The sequence below is a fragment of the Serinus canaria genome, chromosome 9 (assembly GCF_022539315.1).
Source record: "Serinus canaria isolate serCan28SL12 chromosome 9, serCan2020, whole genome shotgun sequence".
NCBI lineage: Eukaryota > Metazoa > Chordata > Aves > Passeriformes > Fringillidae > Serinus > Serinus canaria.
Genome location: NC_066323.1, coordinates 13205529 through 13227848, shown reverse-complemented (window position 1 = coordinate 13227848; position 22320 = coordinate 13205529). Strand labels below are relative to the sequence as shown.

The 22320-nt window shown below is 42.3% G+C and overlaps 1 protein-coding gene across 1 annotated transcript; it reads right to left on the bottom strand.

Moving 5' to 3' along the window:
• Positions 1–5058: 5058 nt before the first annotated feature.
• PLSCR5 (phospholipid scramblase family member 5) lies at positions 5059–21016 on the bottom strand. Its single transcript, XM_050978152.1, has 9 exons — positions 20771–21016; positions 19784–20048; positions 17051–17202; positions 13077–13119; positions 11976–12196; positions 10694–10855; positions 9892–10053; positions 8927–9009; positions 5059–7624 (listed from the first exon to the last, which is right to left on the bottom strand). The coding sequence occupies exons 2-8, from the start codon at positions 19794–19796 to the stop codon at positions 8971–8973; spliced, it is 792 nt and encodes a 263-aa protein (XP_050834109.1). The 5' UTR covers positions 19797–20048; positions 20771–21016; the 3' UTR covers positions 5059–7624; positions 8927–8970.
• Positions 21017–22320: the final 1304 nt, after the last annotated feature.

Below are 22320 nucleotides of genomic sequence, written 5' to 3'. Positions count from 1 at the left end.
TATAGTACATGTTATAGCCAAACTAGTAGTGGTTTTGAAAGCAGATAGGCAAATAATGTAATGTTCCAACAGGCAAAATCTACATTTTAACACTGCATGATGAGTCTAGCATGAGCACACCACCAGTGTGACAGACATGATGTACACACAGTAAAAGGCAGTTTAAATCCAAGCATTTTAAAAAGTACATAAATTGCTATTCTTGGTATTGGTATTGCTATTACTAATAGTATTTCTTTGATGTGGAACTGGGGAAATGGATTCCATCCTGCTAACATTTGATAGGCATCTGACATCCCCTGAATCTCCGTGTAGCTCTCCTTTTGTCTTGGCTGTTAGGCCTTCACAATTTAATAAAATATGCATTCATGAAGCCAGAAGAAGCAGCTAACACATCATCTCTGTAGTAAAGATTTGTAATTGTGAAATTGTAAACAGGCCTGTTCGCTTACCTGATTTCATTTAACAATGTCAAGTCAGTCATCAAGCCTGCAGTCTAACAAATTAGGTTTTCCTTTGAGAGGGGAACTGGGTGAAAATGGGTTTAGTGTTGTAATGTTTTAGTTAATTCAGCATCCAGATAACATCAGCTGACAGTTATGAGTTCCAAACCACATAAAGTAGCATCCCTTATATATTTTATGTATCCTGGGGAGCAACATGTCCCCCTGTGCTGTCACTAGCAATGGTAATAACCACTCACAGAGGAAAAGCAATTCCTGCAGAGAGCTGACAGCCATCACCATCAGCCTTTCTTCAAGATATTCCAACACAAGGGGAAATCAACAATGGAAGCAATATACACAATTGGTTTTGCTACTAAATGTTTTTGTGCCACAGCAATTCCTTTCTCAGCCTGAGAAGAGAGTTAAATAAAGTTTTACTGCTGCCAGTCATGCAGGGTTTTGAATGTCAGCGCTGCAGATGAACCAGCATAAGCTGCTTTGCAGTTGGAAAATGGGATACTGGGAGGAAAAGAGCAACTCAACATAAAGAAATAGGCCATTACAGTTTACAGCATTTAGGATTAACTGTGGTACCAACAGTTTAAAATGCAGCTTGTGTAAATCCTGTTTTCTGCTAAAGGGATATTGCTACTGCAAACAGCTACTTACAGGGAACATTTTTCTAGGCATGATTTTGCTCCTAAAAAGTATAAATAATACCAGCCTAATTAATGAAATACACCAAAAAATCAAGTCAGGACAATCCCATCCTGTGCAGACATCCAGCTCTGTATGGCAAAGCTGGCACTCTGAACTCCCAGGCTGCTCAGTTATCTTTGTGGTTTTGGGGGAGAAGGGAAGCCAAGTACTTTCATTCAAGCACTGTTGAAGGCAAAACTGAATCATACAGCAGCAGTGAAATGTTAGTGGTCCTTGAACTCTCCCTCCCTCCTTCCAATGCCTTTTCTCACAAGCACACACCATGTGTGGGTGGGATTCACTGGCCAAACTGCTCTAGACCAACATTTCTGCACCACTGTGGAATGGAATTGTATAAAGCAGTTATGACAGGACACCAGAGGCCTTGAGCTGACACTGCCCTTGGAAAATGAACACAAAACAAGGAAGCCTGTGAGCAGCAGCCCTCTGCCGTGGTGTACAGGGTACCTCTGGCTGGAGGGCAGGAGTCCCTCTGCTCCCTTTGCCCACCCTCTGGAGCCCCTGCTCACCAGTCACCCCTCTCTGAGCACAGCAAAGAATGCAATGCAGCACCCAGCCCAAGCACTCTTATCAACAAGAGGACAAATAGAGCAATGCTGAACCAGGCTGAGGGGAGGATGTTTTTAAAACCAGTGAAGTCCAAGTTAATGTGCTTCATAACAGACTCATCTGATAAAAATGTACTGGGACCTTGAGGCTTCTGTTAATTAAGAAGATAATTAAAAAGTTGTGAATGTAGGACCACTAGATCTGTAAGAGTTTATGAGGTGAATTTACAGCTCAATTAAGAATGAAAATTGAGGAAGCCCAGCACTAGGCACTGCTTCTTACACAGACAGCTGGGGGATTTCAGGAGGTTCGGAAGCTGGAGAGGAAAAAAGGTAGGAAAAGGAAAATGGAAAATATTTACATCAGAAATAAATCCTGCTCACTATTAAGACTTAGTCACCCATGTCAGGTACTGTAAACTCTTTCCTCACACTGATTACCTGGGATGTGGAAAAATCACACCTGAAGAAATTGCTCATCAAGGCAGTGGGCCCCATGCTCAGGCCAGAGCCATTTCCCAGAAATCCTGAGCACAGCTTTCAGGAGGTTTACATTTAGTCCTATTATTTCCTAAATCAAGTTTGCCAGATTTGTTACTCCCAGCCCAGAAGGTTTTTCTCCCTGGTTGCTGTATCATGCAGTATTATAAATTGTATTTGCCATCCAATCTCTGATTCAATTCTTTAGTGTAATTGAGCTGCTGGTTGTTACTGATCAGGCTGTTACAGATGCCCTCTCCTCACTTCTCCTCTCCCTTTAACCATGTCTCTGCTGGCAAGGCAGCAGCAGCACATCCACACTGCCTGTGCTGATGGGAGGGAACTCCTGGCCAGGCTGGCACCTCCCTTCCAGCTGTGACAGCTGTGCTGTGTGCTGCCAGAGGACACACACCAGCAGCCAGCCCTGCCCAGCTGCTCCTGCACTGCTGCAGGACCCCCAATTCCAAGAGGTCCCACTCCCTGCACTTGCAGCTCCTGCCAGCTGGATGGGATAAGGGGGCCTACGAAATGCAGGCAGGCTCTGTGAGTTGCTGGAAGCAGTATGCTCCTGAAGCAGGTTTTCAAAATTGAAGTCTTTTTCACACTGTACTTAGAATTATTCTATATGGCTCTCTTCCAGTGATCCTTCCCAGAATTTCAGAGCATGTGATTTCTGCCCAATTAGATCTATATTAGCATTAATCAGCATTCTCTATGGCTTTACAACAAATGTTTTACACCATTTCTAGCTATTGTCTTTGAACTAATAATATAAAATACTTGCTGTTAGAGCTGGCTACAGTAGCACTGGACTCATCTGAGAGAAGGCCTTATGACCTGATCCAAACCCTAACATTTGTTTTATCAGGCTTTCATCAAAACCCTGTGGTTTTAGTGCTTCACTGAGGTGCTGGAAGTCTAAACCCTACTACCTCAACCATGACTGCAGTTAAGATGATAAATTTGCTTTATAAATTAGACACTGAACAAAGCTATTTAAAAAATTTACTTTCTGGGACATCATGGGAAAAGAGAGGAACCTGAGACTTTCTTTTTTTTTTTTTTTTTACTACCTCTGCAATGATTTATCGGCTTCAGGAGTGGCTTCTATTTCAGTTTATTATAATGGTTTTAGATTAAAAAGTTCACCAAGAAAGCTAGTACATATTTGCAGTAATAAATACATATGGTGCTCAGCACATCAATGCTGCATGAGGCATTTTGCATCTCTGCAGATTTTCTTAAACATTTTTTCTCTCCTAATCATCTCTTATCAGTTATATTCCTGAAGTACAAAATAAAAGAACATTTAAGCTTGAACAGATCAGCAATGCAGTAAAGATACCAAGCAAGACCACCAAGCTTATTTTTAGCAAAGATCCATAATTATTTTCCACTGAGAATGTATTTGTAGAGACCATATTAGACTTCACTTCTGTTTGAAAATATTAATTTACTCTTAGAAATACCTTATTCTCATTGTGTCCTCCTCCACCCCCTGCTAATTTTTGTTCCCACACTCTTTCTTTAGTTCATGCTACCCTGATTTTGCAGGGATTTGTTTCCATCAGACTTCTCCTCTTCCCAAGCTCCACAACCATTTACCCTTCCCATCTGACAGGGCCAAGGGTCTTACCCAGGGTGGTGGCAGTGCAGCTAAAACCTCGTGTTCAATGAAACCACTCAAGCACAGTCCTGGCAGGAGGGAACTGCAGAAGACCACAAGAGTTGAGATAAACCATTTTATGGGGCTGTTTCAAGAGAGTGTTAATTGGGTTATGCATATATTGTTTTTTATGCCCCATAAAAAACCTCTTTATGACATATGCCATAAAACCACATCTCTTTATGACAACAGCAGGTTGGATGGGAGTCCAAAGCATAAACGCATTGTAGGAGGGAAGTTCACCTGTTGATAAAACACAAATCTTGAACAGAACACCTGGTTCCACTGGTTCCAATCACTGCAGCTCAAAGCAAACAGTTTCACCCTACAGAAGTTTTTGTGGAGCCCATGCACGTGCTCTATTCAGGGGCCACACCTGCTGGCACAGATGATCTTGGCATATCAATTGCTGATTCTGTGCCCTTCCTGAACAAAGTATTTGCCGAAGACACACCTGCCTGTTTGCACAAGAGCTTCTCTCCACAGCCTGCCTAGATTTAATGTCTCTTTTCCTTACTTTATTGCCCTGAAATTTTCCCATCATCTCCTCCCTCACTGTTTCCCGTTAGTGAGCAATACAGGAGAAAATGCACGGTCAGCAGCAAGGACAGAGCCCCCACACCTTGTGTTTGTAACAGTGCAAGTACTGGCTTGGTATCACAATGATGAATACTGAATGAGCATCCACAGCAGACAAAAGACATTTAATGACCCATCTTGCAGATCAGCAAAAGGAAAAAAATCTCTTTGATCTTCTATTAGGCTCAATTAGGAAAGGGAAGTGATCAGACTGCGGGTCTGCACTGACTTAGCAAGAGCAATATCCACTGTGTCAAGGAGGGTGAAATACACTGTACACCCTAATTCTTGATGGTACTGCACTCTTCTGTGAGTTTTTATTTCAGTTTGTATCAGGCCCTTGAAAGTCTGAAAGTGGTAAAACCAGAGATAAAACTCTTCCTAATAAGGAACCATTTAATCAATTTATTTACCAAATTGTTCATTTAAGTAATGACCCACTTGTCCTGGTTTCTGCTAAACTTGTTTTTATCTCAACTGTCGCATTTTCAGAGCATTGAAGTGATGCTGTTCTCATATGGTAGCCTTACTTAAGTGAAAACATTTCAGAATCAAATACTGAAAACTGTCCAAACTCTAAGGAGTTTCAAGTGAACACACTTCTTGGTTTAAATACTAATGTTCTTTAAAGTCCTTTGAATTTCAAACCATAACATTTGTAAATTACTCTCATTTTCAAGGGTTCCAAGTGCAGTGTTTCTGACCCAGTCCTGGGTAAATTTGTCTAATCCAACAAATAACCAAAGCAACACAAAAATTTTTTTTTTTTAATACAGACTGCAAAATCTATGAAGAGAAGTACTCTTGCATCACACAACCAAAGAATCTCAGAACTTACAGCGACTCCGTGTCTTCACTCTCTTACAGGAAGTGTCTGATCTTCCCACGGGCAAACCAACTCCTCCCCATGTGCTGGTGCCACCTGGGTTTGTGGCACTACAGGGGATTTCCCCTCCTCTGCCCCAGCACACAGTGACAGATCATGACATGACCCTTTTACCAGAGAAAACCTTTTACCTTTCTAGATACAGCATCACACAGCACTCCCCTTTACACATGGCACTTTCTGTTCCTGCAGAGGGTGGGGAGTGTCCTGGGGCTGGGGCTTCTCCCCTGCCCAGAAGCTGGAGAGATGCTCCAGGTGCACAAAACTAGGTTGGGTACTGACCAGAAGAGCTCACTTTGTTTTATTCTGCCCATGCCCTGACCAGATCTCACAAAATAATAGTTCAGCTGTAAATTGCAGGCAATAAAGATAATCCAGTATTGTGTGGCAAAGGTTTAATATCAGACAGAGAAAATAAAATCCTTCAGAATTTAATCAGAGGTTAAAGGTATGTTGAACTTCCTGGGTGCAGCCTGTGATGTGTGAAAAGCTAAATACTGTCATAATGAGCTGTTGCTGCCATCTACTGAACACAAGGAGTGTGAACTGCACAGGTTTACAGTTTGGCTACTGATCAGAAATATTTGCTTGGCTGGATTAAGGAAAATTTCTGTTTCTTTAGAGCAATCACATTTCTTTCTAGATGAAATCCAGGATATGAATTTCCTTTAGAAAAACTCTGTGACCCTTTGGGAGATACTGAATTCTCCTTTGGGACCCACTCCCAGCCCATGAGGGAACTGTGAGAAGTGAGCATATGTAGCTCCCACAACGTGACACACATTGCTGTTAATAAGAGTTATTAGTTAGAGCTGCAGGTTATTAAGATCTTAGAACACATTAGCTCTTCTTTTGCAACATCATGCAGAATCCATGAACTCTGCTGAGGATGGATACCTGCCCTGAGTGGCAGCTGTGGTTTAGAGGAGAGATCTCCCAGCTGGAAAAGCACTGGCATTGGCACTGAATTTCCACCAGGATGCTGAAGGGTGGCACAGAGGTCAAGCAACCTGCTGAGGGACTTCTAAGCACCAAGAGCTGTCCCAGCCCCACTGCTTGTTTTATCCAGAGGATGATCCTGTTCTTGTATGTCCCAGAAGCTGCCCCTGAATGTAAACAGAGGCATTCAAACTTACTCATATACATACACATTAACAGCAAAAAACATTTGTATTAAAAGAAAAAAACAGCAACAAAGTCACTAAGTGTGAGAAATCCAGTGTTATCATCTGGTTGGAATTAACTGAAAATTATATGCACATATTGCTTACCTACAAGGTAAATACATGGACACTCACAGCCAAATTCAGCCCTGCAGCTAAATCAAGCCTTATTTTGTGTTGACTACAATGAGGCTGGACACATTTGCTTAGAGACATCTTTGGCTTGTTAAGGGCCACAAGAAGACAGGAAATTGCAGGGGAAAAGTGAAAGATAGGTGGGGATCCTACTGATCTTAAGGCACTGACTACAGTCAAGTGTTCAGTCAAGACACACACAGCTCAGTCACAGTGCATGAGACCCAAGATTATGGGCTACAAGAGCAGTGACTTCTGTCTAAGATGGCAAAGGGATTTAAAATGAAAAAAAAAAATAATCTGGTTCTTTTTCTCAGTCTACATTCAGGCACAGAGGTCGTGCATTTAACAACGGCACCAGTGTGAGAACAGCGAGAACAGCAAAAAGCATCCTGCATTCCTCTGCAAATTCTGCATTCCTCTGCAAATTCTGCATTCCTCTGCAAATTCTGCATTCCTCTGCAAATTCTGTGTTCCTCTGCAAATTCTGCGTTCCTCTGCAAATTCCGGAATTTCCACACGAGGGAGCTTCTGGCCCACGAAGCTCACAGGCTGCTTCCTCCCGGGAAAGGTGGCAGCCGAGGTTCCCTGTGAGCTCCCAATTCGTGCAGCCTGATTGCACTGCTACGAGTCACAGCGAGAGCCAGAAGTGAAATGGTTAACAGATAATGATGATTGTCAGAGCTTGTTATCCACAATTATTTTCAAGACATATGTAAATCTGTATAAATACCTAAGTGTGGTATATAATCTAAAACATACTGTTTAAATCTATAAGCATTCCTGAGTTAATTTCGCTATGGGAACGTTAGTTGCAACTTCCTGACTTCACTGTGTTTGAATTCATATCCATGAACATTAATTTAAAATTAGTCTAAATATTTGTTGAGAAGTAATCACCTGATAAATTTAGCTCTTTTTCATTTTTATGAATTATTCATTATCTCCTCTCTTTCCGTTGATGTGTTGGTTGTTTTCAAGAATTGAATTACTGGTTGACACTAAAAAAAAGGAAAAAAAAAAAAGAAAAAAATCCAGCATTTCTAGTGATTTGTAAAAGGTTCCCCTTAGAAACTCTTGACTGGTGACTATGAGAGCAATTGGGTTTGCCACCAATATTTTATGGTACTGCTTTGCTTCTTCAAGGGAGGTTTTCAGAGGCATAAGCAAGTTCATACAGCAAATAATTTGCAACAACAGCAAAAAAAATCTGTTCATGTCTTGCACATATATCATTCCTACAAAGGAAGCTTGTATTAGCAAAAGCTGGTGGAACTGTTTGGGAGCACTGATGAGGTGTGGTTGCAGGAATGAACAACCATGTGAAACTGCTGAACTGCAAAAAGCTCCTTCTGTCCTGTCATCACAGAAAATACCTGAGCTTGCCAAAGGAAAAGAATAATTCTGTCCTAGGATGGCCTCAGGCAAGTCTGAATGAAAAATTAGTGGCCACCAGATATTACAAAGAGGAACAAACCTTTTCAGGAAAGCCCTGAGCAGATGGCAGCAAGGATCCCTAACACTGGCTGGTACAAAGGGAAGTGATTTGTGAGCTTCTAGCACACACAGGACCATCACTCAAACTTCATCTATGGCCTGCCTTCAGTGCAAATAGTGGAAGACCAAATTTTCAGAAGAGAATTTACATTCCCAAGTCTAGGGCTGGAAGCCTAATTTCTGGCTGCCTCTCATTAAAACAATCTTTGTCACAAAATTAATTTACTAGCAAACGTAACTTCCATTCCTTCAGTTCACTGACACAGATCACATCTTCAACTTCCCATAGGGTATGTCTTTATATTTGTTACTTTCAAATCAGTTTGCTACTATTAATTAAATAACAAATCAGAAAATTACTTCTAAAATTATAAAAAAGCAAAACCCCCAGAACACACCCTCATGTGGTTAGAAACTGGTACCAGCACTTGCAAAACATCAAAGGCTTCTCTAAACTTAGACTTTCATCAGTGATGCTGCAAGCCTTCATCTAATCTTTCATGATTTCCCATGCAGGAACATCAAAAGAGAAAAAAGAGAATAGCACTGTTCCAAAGCAACAGTGCTCTATGTGAAAAGTATGTGTTTAGCTATAACACATGAAAAATATAAGTGGGAAATTATTATTTACATGAGACATATTTTAATAAATACCATCATTAGCTCCCTGTCTTTTCTATAAGGAACAAGGATTTTTGCAGTTCAAAATCATGTCCAAAGCTCAAGCGATTTCTGGAAGAAAATGAAAAAGAATTAGAAATGTATAAGCCTTCAAAGCAAGAAGATCAATTTATGTTCATTTTTACCTACTGAAACACATTCTGCATATTTCATTGTTTCTGTCATCTTGTTATAATCCATCCAAAGAGTTTTCAAAGAACATTAAGTCCTACAAATAAACAAACTGTGCATTAGATATGGAAGGCTCAAAAACGCAAAAATTACTATCAAAAGTCTTACTTGCAGGCTTTTGTTACATAAAGTATTTATATTAGTCAATCACTTTCTATCACTGCCACTGAGAAACAGTTTTGGAGGGGGCAATCCAAAAATCTTAACTGTCACTTCTATCCTACTAAAAGCAAAATTTCTGACTTGCTGTTGGAATTTTAAAGCAAACACTTTTCAGTGAATAATTTAAATACTATTATAATTTTGGTTTGTAGTCTCTGATGTAATGATGATTTTGAAACCATTTCATATTAACACAATTATGTTGGCAAAAGAGCTGCACAGCAAATATCAATTTCTAGTTCTAGAAAACATGCATCTTAACTTCATCTTTCCCCCTAGCACTGAGTATTCTCCTTCTCATATAGCTCTTATGGTTATCTTCACAAGAGAATTTCTGTAGGAATTTTCCTGTGACCTGAAGGTCTTACATACAACACTCAACAGAGTTGTTGAACTAGTTTGAAATTAACAATAGAAAAAATGTAACTTTTTTTTGGTTCATACACTTGTTCAAACACAATAAGGGGTTTGGGAGAGTTTGGTAGGTTTGACAAGTAATTTGAGATTTGATTCTGCCATACAAAATATTGAGCTGCATGCGTAATACTATTTAAACAGTTTAATAAACAAAAATTTATGAACATTAAAAAAGCAGACATAAAAATTAAGATGTTTTAGTTAATTTATCTTTTATGTACTTTTATGGATTTGGTTTTCCAACGCATTTGCATTTTGGTAGCTCTCAGCTGACAGCAAGAGCCCCTTTGGCCCCAGTCTGTACATCTCCATAGGTCTGCCTGCCCACCTGCACACTTACAATGAGGAAACAAGCACCAATCATGACTGCCTTGATCCTCACATCGAGATCCACAGGGACCTGGATCCCAAAGTTGGCGGTGTTGGTGAAGACGTTGTTGACAAATCCAGACCAATACTTGGAAATTTTGCCAATCGTTGTCATCTCATCGAGAGCTTTTACCTGCACAAAGGGAAAACAGGAACAGGCACAAATGTAAACAAATCAAGTGCACACTGATGACATCTCCACAGAATTAATGACTGTGTCCTGACATGCTGAGTATGCTACAGTTGTCAGGGTTTCCTTTTATTCTTATTGCTGCGATGTTCTATTAATGTCACATTTCCCTTTACATGTGGCACGCAAGGAAGGGTCTCAAGTTTGGAAACATCAGCATCTTTAGAGCGGACAAAAAGTGGGAGAAAGCAATCTTGAAAGTTTATGCCAGTTTTGCCTTTCTTTCACAGAGTTGTGGGTTTTTTTCCTCTCTCCTGTTTTTTATATCCTCCTAGCCCCTCTGCTGTGGACCACTGTCCTCTCGGGAACAGGCATGTTCTCAATTATACAGCCATCTGCATGTTCCTTACAGTATACTGAAATTTCAGACAATACCCTCTGGAGTCTTCTAATTCGGCTAATGAGTTGATAAGTTGATAAAAACAAAAATTTCTTTATGATTCTTAACTGAAGCAAAGCACTTTGTTCACATCAGAAAACTCTGTTCAGGGTTTCTTCAAGTATCTTCCATTCTCCCTCTCAACTGAGAAATTCATTCAAAGTAGTAAAACATTTAAATTGTTAACACTTGTACAAAACATACCTCAAAGTCAACATCTCCAAAACAGCCACAGGTTGCATATGGGCCAATTATTTTTAGCACATCTTCTTTACTTTCATTCTGTATAGTGAACTTTGGCAGAAAAGGGTCCCAGTTCTGTACAACGTAGCCAGCTATTGTACCTGGCGGGGACTGAACTTCTAACTAACAAACAAAAGAAAACAAAAAAGGTTTAGCTGATTTTATATTAATATATTTTCCATGATAGTGTATTGTTTATATAATGACAAGATATTTATCTACTGAATATACTAACATATCATTTTACCAAACATGGAACTGGATATTGCAGAACTGTCTAAGGGTGTTGTTAAACACAGTGGACAATATGAAACTCAAAAGCTGCACCAGAAACCAACACCTTACATACAATAAAAGACTTTATAAAAGCTATAAACTGAGAAATAAATTTATTGTATTCAGGCAGTATCCTACAAACTTATTTTAAGTAGCTGTACTACCAAAGGACCTTTTCTTTAAAAATCCTGACAAGGATAAGTGCCAAGAAGGTAAGTGGATGAGCTAACCTCATTTCATTTTCATGAAACATTCACCTAAACATTTTCATAACACAAGAAAGATGTCTGAACAAAGAAGAGTCAAAAAATATAGAGGAAAGACCTGATGTTCTATGGGATCTGCATTTTTGACTCCAAGCAGCTTACTGCCATGTTCTGCCAATTCCCAGAGATGTGTGGCCCTAAAAAGGCAGATCCATGGAGTGAAAGCTCAACCTCCTCAGAGATCTGCTTCCAAGTCCCACCCACAGACCCCAGTGGCCTTCACAGAGTTTCCATCCGTCACCCTCCTGGAGTTCTTCTTCCCTGGGACCTGCCTGTGCCTCCTCCTTCCATGGGACCTGGAGTGATCACAGGAGTGATCACTGCCTGTGTCAGTGCAAGCAGCATCCTGGGGTGTCACCTGACTGGAGAGACACCACCAGACCAAAGCTTTGCATGGGATGTCAGCAAAGCCGGGTCCCAGGGAAGGGAAGGAGCACAGCCATGTCCCATGGAAGGGAGGAGGCACAGGCAGGTCCCAGAGAAGGAGGAGGCACAGGCAGGTCCCAGGGAAGGGAGGGGGCACAGGCAGGTCCCATGGAAGGGAGGGGGCACACTGGGAACAGAACTCATTCATTGAGTTGTGCCCACCCAAGGCCTCCCTGCAGTCCTGGTGGGAATGTGAATTCCTGAATTGCTCCCTGCCCCCCTGGAGGAGCTGCCCAGCGCGCTGCTGGGCCAGAGGGTGTCTGGGGTTCCCTCACCTCCTGCAGGAAGCAGGGGAAGCAGCAGCTGGTGCACCTGAGGGGCCGGAGGACGCGGATCACCTCGCGGCCCGCGTTATCCGCGATGCTGATGGTGAAGGCTCTGAGCGGCGAGCACAGCCGGCGGTCGAAGCAGCCGTTCTCCTCCACTGCAAAGTAAACCCTCTGTCCCAAGGGGTTCTTTATCTCGTACCTGCTGCAGGTCTCTGTGCCAAGTATGGCTAATAAAGCAGAACAAGCAGAACAGTAATACAATCTTTGTTATTACTCTGATATATATATATATATATATATATATATATATATATGTATATATATATATATGTATATATATATATATATATGAGTATTTATTCTAGAAGTCTAAGACAAATATTTTTTTAAAAACTGTTTTGAAGTAGCAACACAAAGAAAATAAAGAGGGAAAGAATAGTGCCAGGTCTGTATTTTGAAGGAGTTAATTCAGACTTTGATTTGCTGTACACTAAAGTACGTATCACAACAGGGAATTCAGATCCTGAGTTTTTGGGTTGGGCTTTTTCCGGCTTTATCATCTGTGAAAAGTAACAACCTGGGACTACCCGACCTCAGTGACACAGCTTTTACCCAGTGAGTTATTTAAGAATCACGCCAAGACCATTCTGAATGGGAGAAATACATTCTACAGTATTTTACTGGCACTAAAATTTTACAGTATTTAATATTTGTTCATTACTTTGAAACTTTATCATTAGAAAATCTTTTGCTTCACTTTGTTTTTCTAACCTTTGTTTCACTATTTGCTTTGTTTCTCCTAGTATGTTAATGATTGTTAGATTAACTTTTCCATGGAAAGATGGTTAAGCTTTAATAACACTGAGAGGGAGGTGTCTGAGGGAGAGAATTTTGGACTGTTGTAGAGACTACTCACCTCCCAGTGGTTTGCTGCAGAACAGGCAAACAGTAAAATGAGCCTTCCCCACCCCATCACTGCATAACAGCCTGACACAGGGAAGCAGGAGGGTTCTCAGTGACTTCAGTGAGATGGGGACAAGACTTGGATGGCTTTTGGGGACACCCCTGTACCAGCATTGTTATAGGGTGACAAGGATTGCACCATACCTTCCAGAAGCTCCACTTGCTGATGAATAATTATCTGGTCCAGCTGCTTAAAAAAAATAAACAAGATGGTGGGACTTGGATAGGTCTGGGGCTGCCAGTGGTCACGTGTCTATTTTTATTGCTCATCTCCCTGTAATTAAGATTTCTTTCCTTACACAGGTTGGGTGCCTGAAGGATATCCCAAGTCCCACTTTGGACTTCTCTCCGAAATTATGGCTGAGGAATGTGACATTAGATGCTGTGGCCATGTAATTCACCCAAACATTTGAAGAAAAATAAACTTCACTGGGAGAATAAGGTAGACAGCAGCAACAGAAAGCAGAATCCACTCTTGCTCCTGTTGCTCTCTTTGTCAGAGGGGAAGCTCCTTAGCCCAAAAAACCCAAGGCTGGTGCTGGGCACCACGGCAGTGCAGGAGTGAATGAGCCTGGGCTCAAGCTCAAAATATGCAGTGGCCACATCCCAAAGGACCTTGCTGGAGCAGCCCAGCAAGGCAGGCAGGGGATGCCAAGGATGGCACACGCCAGCTTTAACACCCTGATCTCAGGAACACGAGCCCTGCAACCTGAATCTGGGAAATGGTCATGCCAGAGTACCAGAATGAGCAAAACAACAGTGAAATGCTCAGCTGGCTGAAAATGTCTTCCCCTACGAGCTGGTTACAGATGCAGGAGAAAAACTGCTTGCCATGATACCTAGCTTTGCTGTCCTCATCATCCCTCCAACATTATTCTTTCTTGGAGAACAGTTGTTAGCATTATAAAACCAGCAAGACTTAATTCCAGCCTACCTTTCAGTTTTATGGGACTTTTTACGCCTGTTTTATGTGACAGTTTTAGGTTTTACCAATCTCTTTTCAGTAATTTTTCTGTAAATTCCTGATGAGCAAATGCCTGGCACAGGGTTTTGCCATCTCTCACAGCTGCTGACACAAAGCACACAGCGACCTTCTGAGACCAGCATGGCACAGCTCTCCAGAGCCTGGGTATTTTAAAACTGATAAATCTTGCCTGGTACATACTCCAACTGTTGCAGACATTTGTCACTTCTAGTCAGCTCCTGCAGCTAGTTCAGGCTGCAAAGAGAGGCTGGTAAAAGGAGGAACTTCTTTATCCCTTTCATTAATCTCGGAAATGTGCATGCCAGTAATTGAAATAATAAAATATATTTAGACGTAAAAATATTCTCCCAACAATCTTTGCTGTTTGTTGCTTGGGTCTCATGAGAGAGCTCTTGGAACTCATGGGAAGGGCTCTGCTAATGGAAAGAGAATAAAAAAGTTAAAGATGGTAGTGCTATTTTAATATTTTAGTATTTATTTTAACATGGATTTCTTTTTCCCATGTAGACTTTCACAGGGGAAAGAAAATTAATGCCCCCGAATTGTTAAAAGCTTTGAGTGATTTTGGTCAATTGGTTTACTATGCACAATGTACAATGTTGAGACAACACAGCAGTACCACTTGTTATCCTTGTTTTGCCTTTCACTGGTTTCTGCAGGGCAGCTATTCTGATGCATTTTTGTTGGGGCACTTGTGGATTGAAAGCACTCAAAGCCCTTTGGCTTAACAAGGGTCTGGTCCCCTTGAGCTCAGATATGTTAAAATACCTTAAACACAGCTAATTTTCAGTATTAATTTTCCTGCCTCCATTTTCAGTATTCAGTTCTGTGGGCGTCAAATTTACATCTGATCAGTCTAACCAAGTCTAAACAAAGAAGCTTTTTACAAAAGTAGTTAAACCTGAGTGGTGGCACAACATGCAGTTGAAATACTCAGAAAATTCTTCTCCAAGGTTTCACCTGTCTATTCCTACTGTGGGAAAAAGTTCGTTTGATTTTTGTTATGGTCACTGAACTACTCGTTGAGCTATGGCTGCAATCTGGAAGACAGTAATGAGGTTTAGGTAACTTTTTTCTGCAGGAAGTTATTCAAGAGTGATAATCTTGGAAAGCTGATGTGCTTGCTGATGCAGAAGCAGTTTTTTGCCCTTCTCTGGTGCACCTCAAATGGCTGATTAGAATCATTCCTTCACCTGTACTCTGGGTGGGGATCTGCAGAGTGAAATATTGCTGACTGGCCTTTACCCACAAGAAACACATTTTCTTTTCCTCTCATCCAACCCTTGGCTTGCTATTTAGAACAAGACTGTAGAGATCTCTCTGAGACTGACTAAATTTGAATACGTGCATCAGAGTCAAACATGTCATGATCTTATTGAGGAATACATTCAGCTTTCTCAAACCTATCCAGTTATCTTCCCAATCCTGCTGGAGAATGTAATTTCTATTTGTTATTCTGTATTTATTCACAACCACTCTCTATATAACCCTTCTTCTAGTAACGAAATTCTATAAATTAAATATGTCTCTTTCCCACAGTTTGTTTACTCTCCTAGGCACTCAGTATGGTTCCCTCACCAATACTGTTATTTTTAGTCTACAGATAAAACAGATGGAGTCTTGTTTTAAAGAAGATTCTCTATTCCCTGTGCACTTCCAGTAGCATCTCTCTGTGCCTGTTTCTAAGAGTTTGGACCCTCTTTTCCCCAGTGCTCACAGCACCAGAATGACATCCAGTCTTTTAGAAATCTTCCCAGTGACACAAATAATTTCCAAGTTCTGCTAGAAACATCTTCATTCAAGCATTTAATTCTGTGAAAATCTCTTAGTCCGTGAGGATAAATCCAAAGGGATTACCCCTGCAGCTGTGTATCCCACATGCATTCTGCAGGCAGCCCTCTCCCTGCAGGTGGGACCTCCTTTATGCTCCACCTATCCTGAAGGAGCCCCTCTCATTAGCCACAGGGCCAGTATGGCTTCAGCATCACACACCAAAAGGTTCTGCAGCACATGGAAACTCCAGCTGTGGGAACATGCCAGCCAGCAGCACTGCACACATGCTTCCCACTCTTCAGACTGCAGAGAAAGCTGAGAATGCCCAGCAAGGGCTGCAGCACAGGCCAAGAACAGGCAGGAATGAGGTCTTCAGTTCCAGCTGTAGCTCTGAGAGTGACCTGCTCTTCTGCCTTAATGTCAGATGCAAAGCTTCTGCAAAATGGAGTGATGGTATTTGCTTGCCTGCGCTGTCGGGGTAAATCTGAGGGGTAATTCATGTTCATACAGGAGCCTGAATATGTAACCTGCCAAGTACTCACTAGCACAATCACTTTTAGACTAAAAAATGCAGCTTCCATGGTCTGTTAGCAAATGTTTGTGTAATTGACAACACATATCATTTTGTGCTCAGGCATCTTGAAATGAAAGTCATCACTCCACATGAAAGACTGCTTCTGAAGAGTTTCCACATTTCATTAGCTATCTAGGTAACTTAGCTCCAAATGTAAAATGCAATCCATTTCTGCTTCTATACAAAACTAGCAGAAATGTGTGCCTAAAATGCACAACTTGAGTTAAGTAATCATTTCCCAGCATCACCAAAATGCAAACATAGCAGAGGTGTATCATGATCTGACAATGCTGGGGGCCTGATTCTATCCTTGCCCATACCAGGCAGGGCATGTGACACCTTACTCAGCATTCAACAGTGGAGCAGAGCTGCAGACCATCTCTGAGCTCCAGGAGCTGAGAGATTTCACAGAGCAAAAGGGACACCACAGGTTTAGCAGTAGGAGGGAGAAGACTTAAGCATTCATTTTTCTTCCCCACCTATGATCTACTTCCCTGCCTCCATTTTCAAGCATTTTCCTCTCTCATGCATTTAGCATTATCTTCCTCACACAGAGTTAATGCAAGTTTGTAGCCACTCAGACTTATGCTCATCTAATTTCTATAAAATGAAGCTTCTTTCTCCTCTGTTTCTAATCTCATATTAATATCAAACAACAAAAAAGCCTCTCCATCTCAACCTACCCCACCCCCCAAGAGGAAAAACCCAAACAACCTTATCCTTCAGGGTATCAAAGCAACATAAAAGGAAAACATAACAATTCTAACATTCAGAAAGGTTCAGGACCTGGTTCAGGTACTCCAGACCAGGTGGCAAATTATGAGTGTGTGATGCTTGCTTCCAGAGACTTGTTGGTTCAACAGGCGTATTCTGCTGAGGAATGTCAGAAGAACCAGGGAGGTAATCCTTAAAGATTAGTTTGGTTTGTCCCTGAGATTCTGCAGGAAAAAAAAAAAAAAAAAGAAAAGAGAAAAAACCCAGAAATATCAGGACCAAGGAGCAGCTTGCTTCTTGGATCAAAGCTGGAACAATAACATCGTTCTGCAGGTGACTGTGTCAGTACTTCAGGTCAGGACCCAAAAGCAATCTCCTGATTGTCCCACACATTGAGCACAGATTATAAAGCTGCCTTGGGATATGCAAAGGGGAATCACTGCAAAGAGGAATCACTGCAGATGAAGTTAAATCAGGAGATGTGGTCTTGGAGGGTACCTGATCTGCTCTGACAGCTGGTGAGCACAGAGCCTGTGTGGCAAGGCAGGAGCTGGCCTGGACTCACACACAGGGTGGCCAGGAGCCCCTCAGCACAGGATGCCCAGCCCTGCTCCCTGTGAGCTGCCCTGTGTGCCAGTGTGCCCTGAGCTGCTGAGGGCTGGCTCCCAGCAAGATGCTTTCCAGCATCCTCAGGGCACCCATAATTTCTCTTAATTAGAGATAACCTTTCCAGGGATCTCAGATTCCCCAAGCTGGATATTACAACCCTGATATCAAAGTCTACACAGCCTCTTATAGAGTACTATTCATTATTATCTTAATGAATGGATCAGGTATCATTATGCTGTGTTTTCTGGTTTGCTACCACAAGCAGTCCTTTAGGGCACAGTGATGGTGACCTTGGCCAATGCTGTGAAGGTAACGAGAGCATTTACTGCCAGAGTCACCTGTAAATCCACTCTGCTCCACAGGCACAGGCACCATCTCCCACAGCACAGGGACCACCTTAACCACTGGATTGCCAAAAATCTCCTGCTAGCTTTTCCAGGTGCGTTGTTCCTCGGCCTTCAGCAGCACTGCTTCTGCAGGAACCAGGAGGAGCCAACTGAAGATCTCCCCATGTAAATGGCAAATCCTTGTATTAAACTGAGCCTCTGTGATTTGGCAGGAAAGCAGTCCCCAAACTGATCATTTTTATCACATGTGGGACAATACTTAGACACAATGGGGACTGAGATCCAGAGGGAATTTTGGTTCTAAGTCTGAATCTCTTTTATTGCTACTGTGGGTTTAAATGAGATCCTTTAGTATTATTTGAACTCACTGGGAAAGAGTCATCATTCAATCATATTTTGATCTTAATTTGTCTTTGCAGCCACTGCTTTCTTTCAAAGTCTGAGACCACAGGAAGAAGTAACCTCTTTGAATTTGTTGCTGGCTTTTAAAAATGTATAACTGGGTACTAAATATTTTATATCCTCTTCTGCATCATTTTACCTCACAGGGTTCTGTTACTGCCGTAACTCTTGTTGTTACATGAAATGCCACGAAGTAGCCCAGTGTTAGTGTTATTCTTGAATAATAAAGAGGAAAAAAAGACAACAAATTGCAGTTCTACCTGTCAAATTTTAAGCTATACAAAAAACAAACAGTAAATACATTAAATATTAATGACAATTTGAGCTAGTGTGACACTTTGTCTGTTTTTGTGCATGATTCCCATTTCATTACTAGTATGGAGAACCTTAAAAGTTACCGTGTGATACAGTGAGTATTCTGTACAAACATAATTTGTAGAGTTGCATATTCCTGAAAGAGGTGAATTGTCAGTTTCTTCATACTAAAAACCATATTCCACACCATTACTATTTAACCATTTCTCCTAACTGATATACATCAAAAATATGCAAAACCACATTTCTATTATATGGCTAAAGCTAAACAAAATTTAAAAAAAACAAACTATATTGCAAGAGTAATAAATGCTGACAAACCTTCCTGCTCCTGTGTACCTTTAGTGCTCTAATGCTGAATGTCTTGAGTGTTTTGAGGGCAAGAAAGAGGGATAAACACTTGGCAAGCCTAGACAGACATTGCTGAAACTCCCTGGGCCAAGACGTGCCCCTGCACATGCCTACAGAATGACCTCCATGGAGCTGCTCTCAAGAGAAAAAGAGATTTGTATCCTTCTGCTTAGTTGAAGCATTTGAAAACCTGGAGAAAATGGATTGTGAAGGCTGCTCAGATCAAATGCTGCATGTTTGCCCACTGCTCTGAGTACTCACATGACTACTGCTGAAGTCAGAACGTGACAGACACACCCAGAGAGGAGTAATCTCATTAAATTCAGTTCTTCTTCAGTTAATATGCTTCATATGGGGTTATCAGGTCTCTGGCCAGTTTTTAATGTGAAAGCATTTGCTGATGTGGTATTTTCAAAGTGAAATAGGGAATAAGTGTGCAAAAATGATGGTACCCTTGGCTCAGTACCAACCCTTGCCAGGCATTCTGTGTTGACAGGTTTAAACACCAAGATACCAACAGTAAATTTTCTGACTGAATGCAGAGGCTAACATTTTATAATGTATTTTATTCAAATAACATCCTACTATAGATTTTAGTCTCCTTAGGAGCCTCTTGGATGCTGGATGCTGAAAAATTAAAGGAAGACAAAACAACTGTGCTTTGACTGATGTGGTTTTATCCTGAAACACTCATTTCATCAGACTGCTGATTGCTGGAAAGGCACAAGACTGTAGTTTTCTGTAAACACGATCTAAAAATACAGACTACAGATGCACTTACCTTGAGAGGCCATGGAGCTTCCTGAGTTACTTCTTCAAAGGGAGCCGGGTTAAAAGAACAGGCTTTTCTTGCTGCAGCAAATGAAAAAAGGCGCACAGCATGCACAGAACTTCAGAGGTGTCTGTGTCCTGGCTATCAGCTGGACTTCAGAGGTGTCTGTGTCCTGGCTATCAGCTGGACTTCAGAGGTGTCTGTGTCCTGGCTATCAGCTGGCAGAGCGCTGCGCTGGCAGAGCGGCCGCGGGGGGAGCCCGCACCCATCCGTGCTGGGGACAGAGGGAAAGGAGTTCAGCCAGAGCACAGAGACAAAGCTGCAGTGTGCCCACTGCCCAAATGAGCACCTGGGAACTAAAAGCCTGCTTTATCATGCCTGTGGTTATTCTGAGAATACAAAGATTCCATGTTTTAGTTCCGTGTTTGTGTCTCCACTTCTTCAGGCTACCCGGTAAAGACAGAGGAGCTGATGAAGTTATGGACAGCTCATCCCTAGAGGTGTTTAAAGCCAGGCTGGATGGGGCTCTGAGCCCCTGGTCTAGGGAAAGCTGGGGCTGTCCCAGTCAGGGGGTTTGGAACTAGATCATCTTAAAGGTCCCTTCCAAGCCAGGTCACTCTATGATTCCATGTTTTCCCTACAGCTGACCCCAGTCAGCATCTTCCATGCACAGAGCAGGAAAAGCTGTCTTGGATTCCTCACTGGATTCCATCCATGTAACATCAGCCAGAGGATGTCCTCCAAGGGATGTCATGCCTACACCCAGTCCCATTAAATCATCCTGTACATTCATTCCCGCCCCCACCACGCCCCCCAACACATCCACACAGGGCTCTGCTGATCCCTGTGAGGTGTTTGAACTGGATTTGGAGAACTGAAACAATCTGGCACTGTTTGTGCTAGACAAGCACTGTCCAAAATTGTGACATATATAATTACCCCCAGTGCACTGGGAGGAAAAGATGAGGAGAAGAAGGGACAGTAATGTTGACCTACCAGCTCATACTCCTGCCTGGAGTGCCCAAGCTGCTGTGGAAATCATCAGGCAGATGTGATCTGCAGGCAGCTGTGATGCAGGGCTGCAAGAATGGCAGAGCCTATGCACAGAGCCCAGCAGGGCAGAGGGAGGCGCTGGGGACCATTTTCTGTCCTCTTTGCTACTGCAAGTTGCACTGGTTTGAATCAGTCTGAAGTAAGGCTGAGCAGATTAAATTCCAGAGTTTTCAGCTCAGGAAGATGCTGTTGAGGATTCTCTGAAGGAAGAATACAGAGAACCCATCCCAAAAAAACCCAAATTATATGGAAGCTGATTTTTACAGACTATAGTAGCAAATGCAAGAGCCTCAGACCTACTTATGGATTTGGCTACATGAAATTTCCCAGGAGTTTATCATTGCCTGCTTGAGAACTCCCTGGGTGCAGTGGCAAGCACAGCCCAGCTCAGGAGCCAGAGCAGCACACAGGCACTGGGACAGGCTGAGAGCAGCACACAGGCATTGGGACAGGCTGAGAGCAGCACACAGGCACTGGGACAGGCTGAGAGCAGCACACAGGCACCGGGACAGGCTGAGAGCAGCACACAGGCATCGGGACAGGCTGAGAGCAGCACACAGGCACCAGGACATGCATATGAGCATCACCAGGCACGGCCTGAGCTTCCCTGCTGCTGAGAGGGGGCATCACCCATCTCTGCATCCTAGATTTCCCTTCCCAACTATCAATTGTGACCAGCATTAAAATGCATTGTTATTGCCATCTTTTTAATAGGAAATATTATAGCCTTTTTTCTTTCCTTTTCTTGTCTTCCCCTGAGCACAGGGAGAAATGCTGAGAGCGATCAGAACTATCAGACTGTGACCCTGTGCAGTTACAAGCCCCAAGTTAGATTATCTCACCAAGTATTGCCGTCTGCACTGGAGAGAAAAAAAAAAAACCCAAACAATTTCTTAAATCAGCCGGCACCTAATAGGGTTCTCACCTTGAACTTTTGTTTGAGAGGCGTCTTGCTCCAGCGGGTGCCTCCAGGAGCTCCTCCCCTGCAAGGACGCCTGCAAAGCCGCTGGAATTGCGCAGGCAGCGCCCGGCGCCGCTGCGGAGCCGCCTCCGGAGGGAGCGCTGCCAGGAGCTGCTGCACAAGGTGTCGTGCACCAATTAACAGCTAAACGCAGTCTTTAAACAACAGCTCTCCAGCAACCTGATCTTTATTTTGCATTCAACTCAGAAATGGGATCGAAATAGCAATCTCAAAGTGACTGTGTGAGGGAAGAAACCTTCGGAGTGTTTGTGGTTAGAGATGGCACACGGTGCTGAATACATATCAGAGGTTTTAGTGCTGCCCCAGAAGTATTGATGTGGATCAGAAACTAAATACAGACGGCAGCAAAATACAACAATCCACTGGAAATTCATAAAGCAGCTTCCATACTGAATCTTTGGCATGGGGTTTGTCTCTTTGGGGGTTTCAGGGGAAACCCTGGTTTTGTCAAGGGGGTTTTTTTGGAAGTATCTTTCTGTTGCACTCAGTCTTAAAGTTTTTTAATAATCTC

Excerpts from the sequence above, each read along its gene's own strand:
- PLSCR5 (XM_050978152.1), bottom strand. Across the intron at positions 10,856-11,975 it reads TCCCCTGCTTCCTGCAGGAG|TTAGAAGTTCAGTCCCCGCC; the intron begins GTGAGGGAACCC and ends TTTGTTTGTTAG. Across the intron at positions 9,010-9,891 it reads TTGGTGCTTGTTTCCTCATT|GACTTAATGTTCTTTGAAAA; the intron begins GTAAGTGTGCAG and ends GTTTATTTGTAG.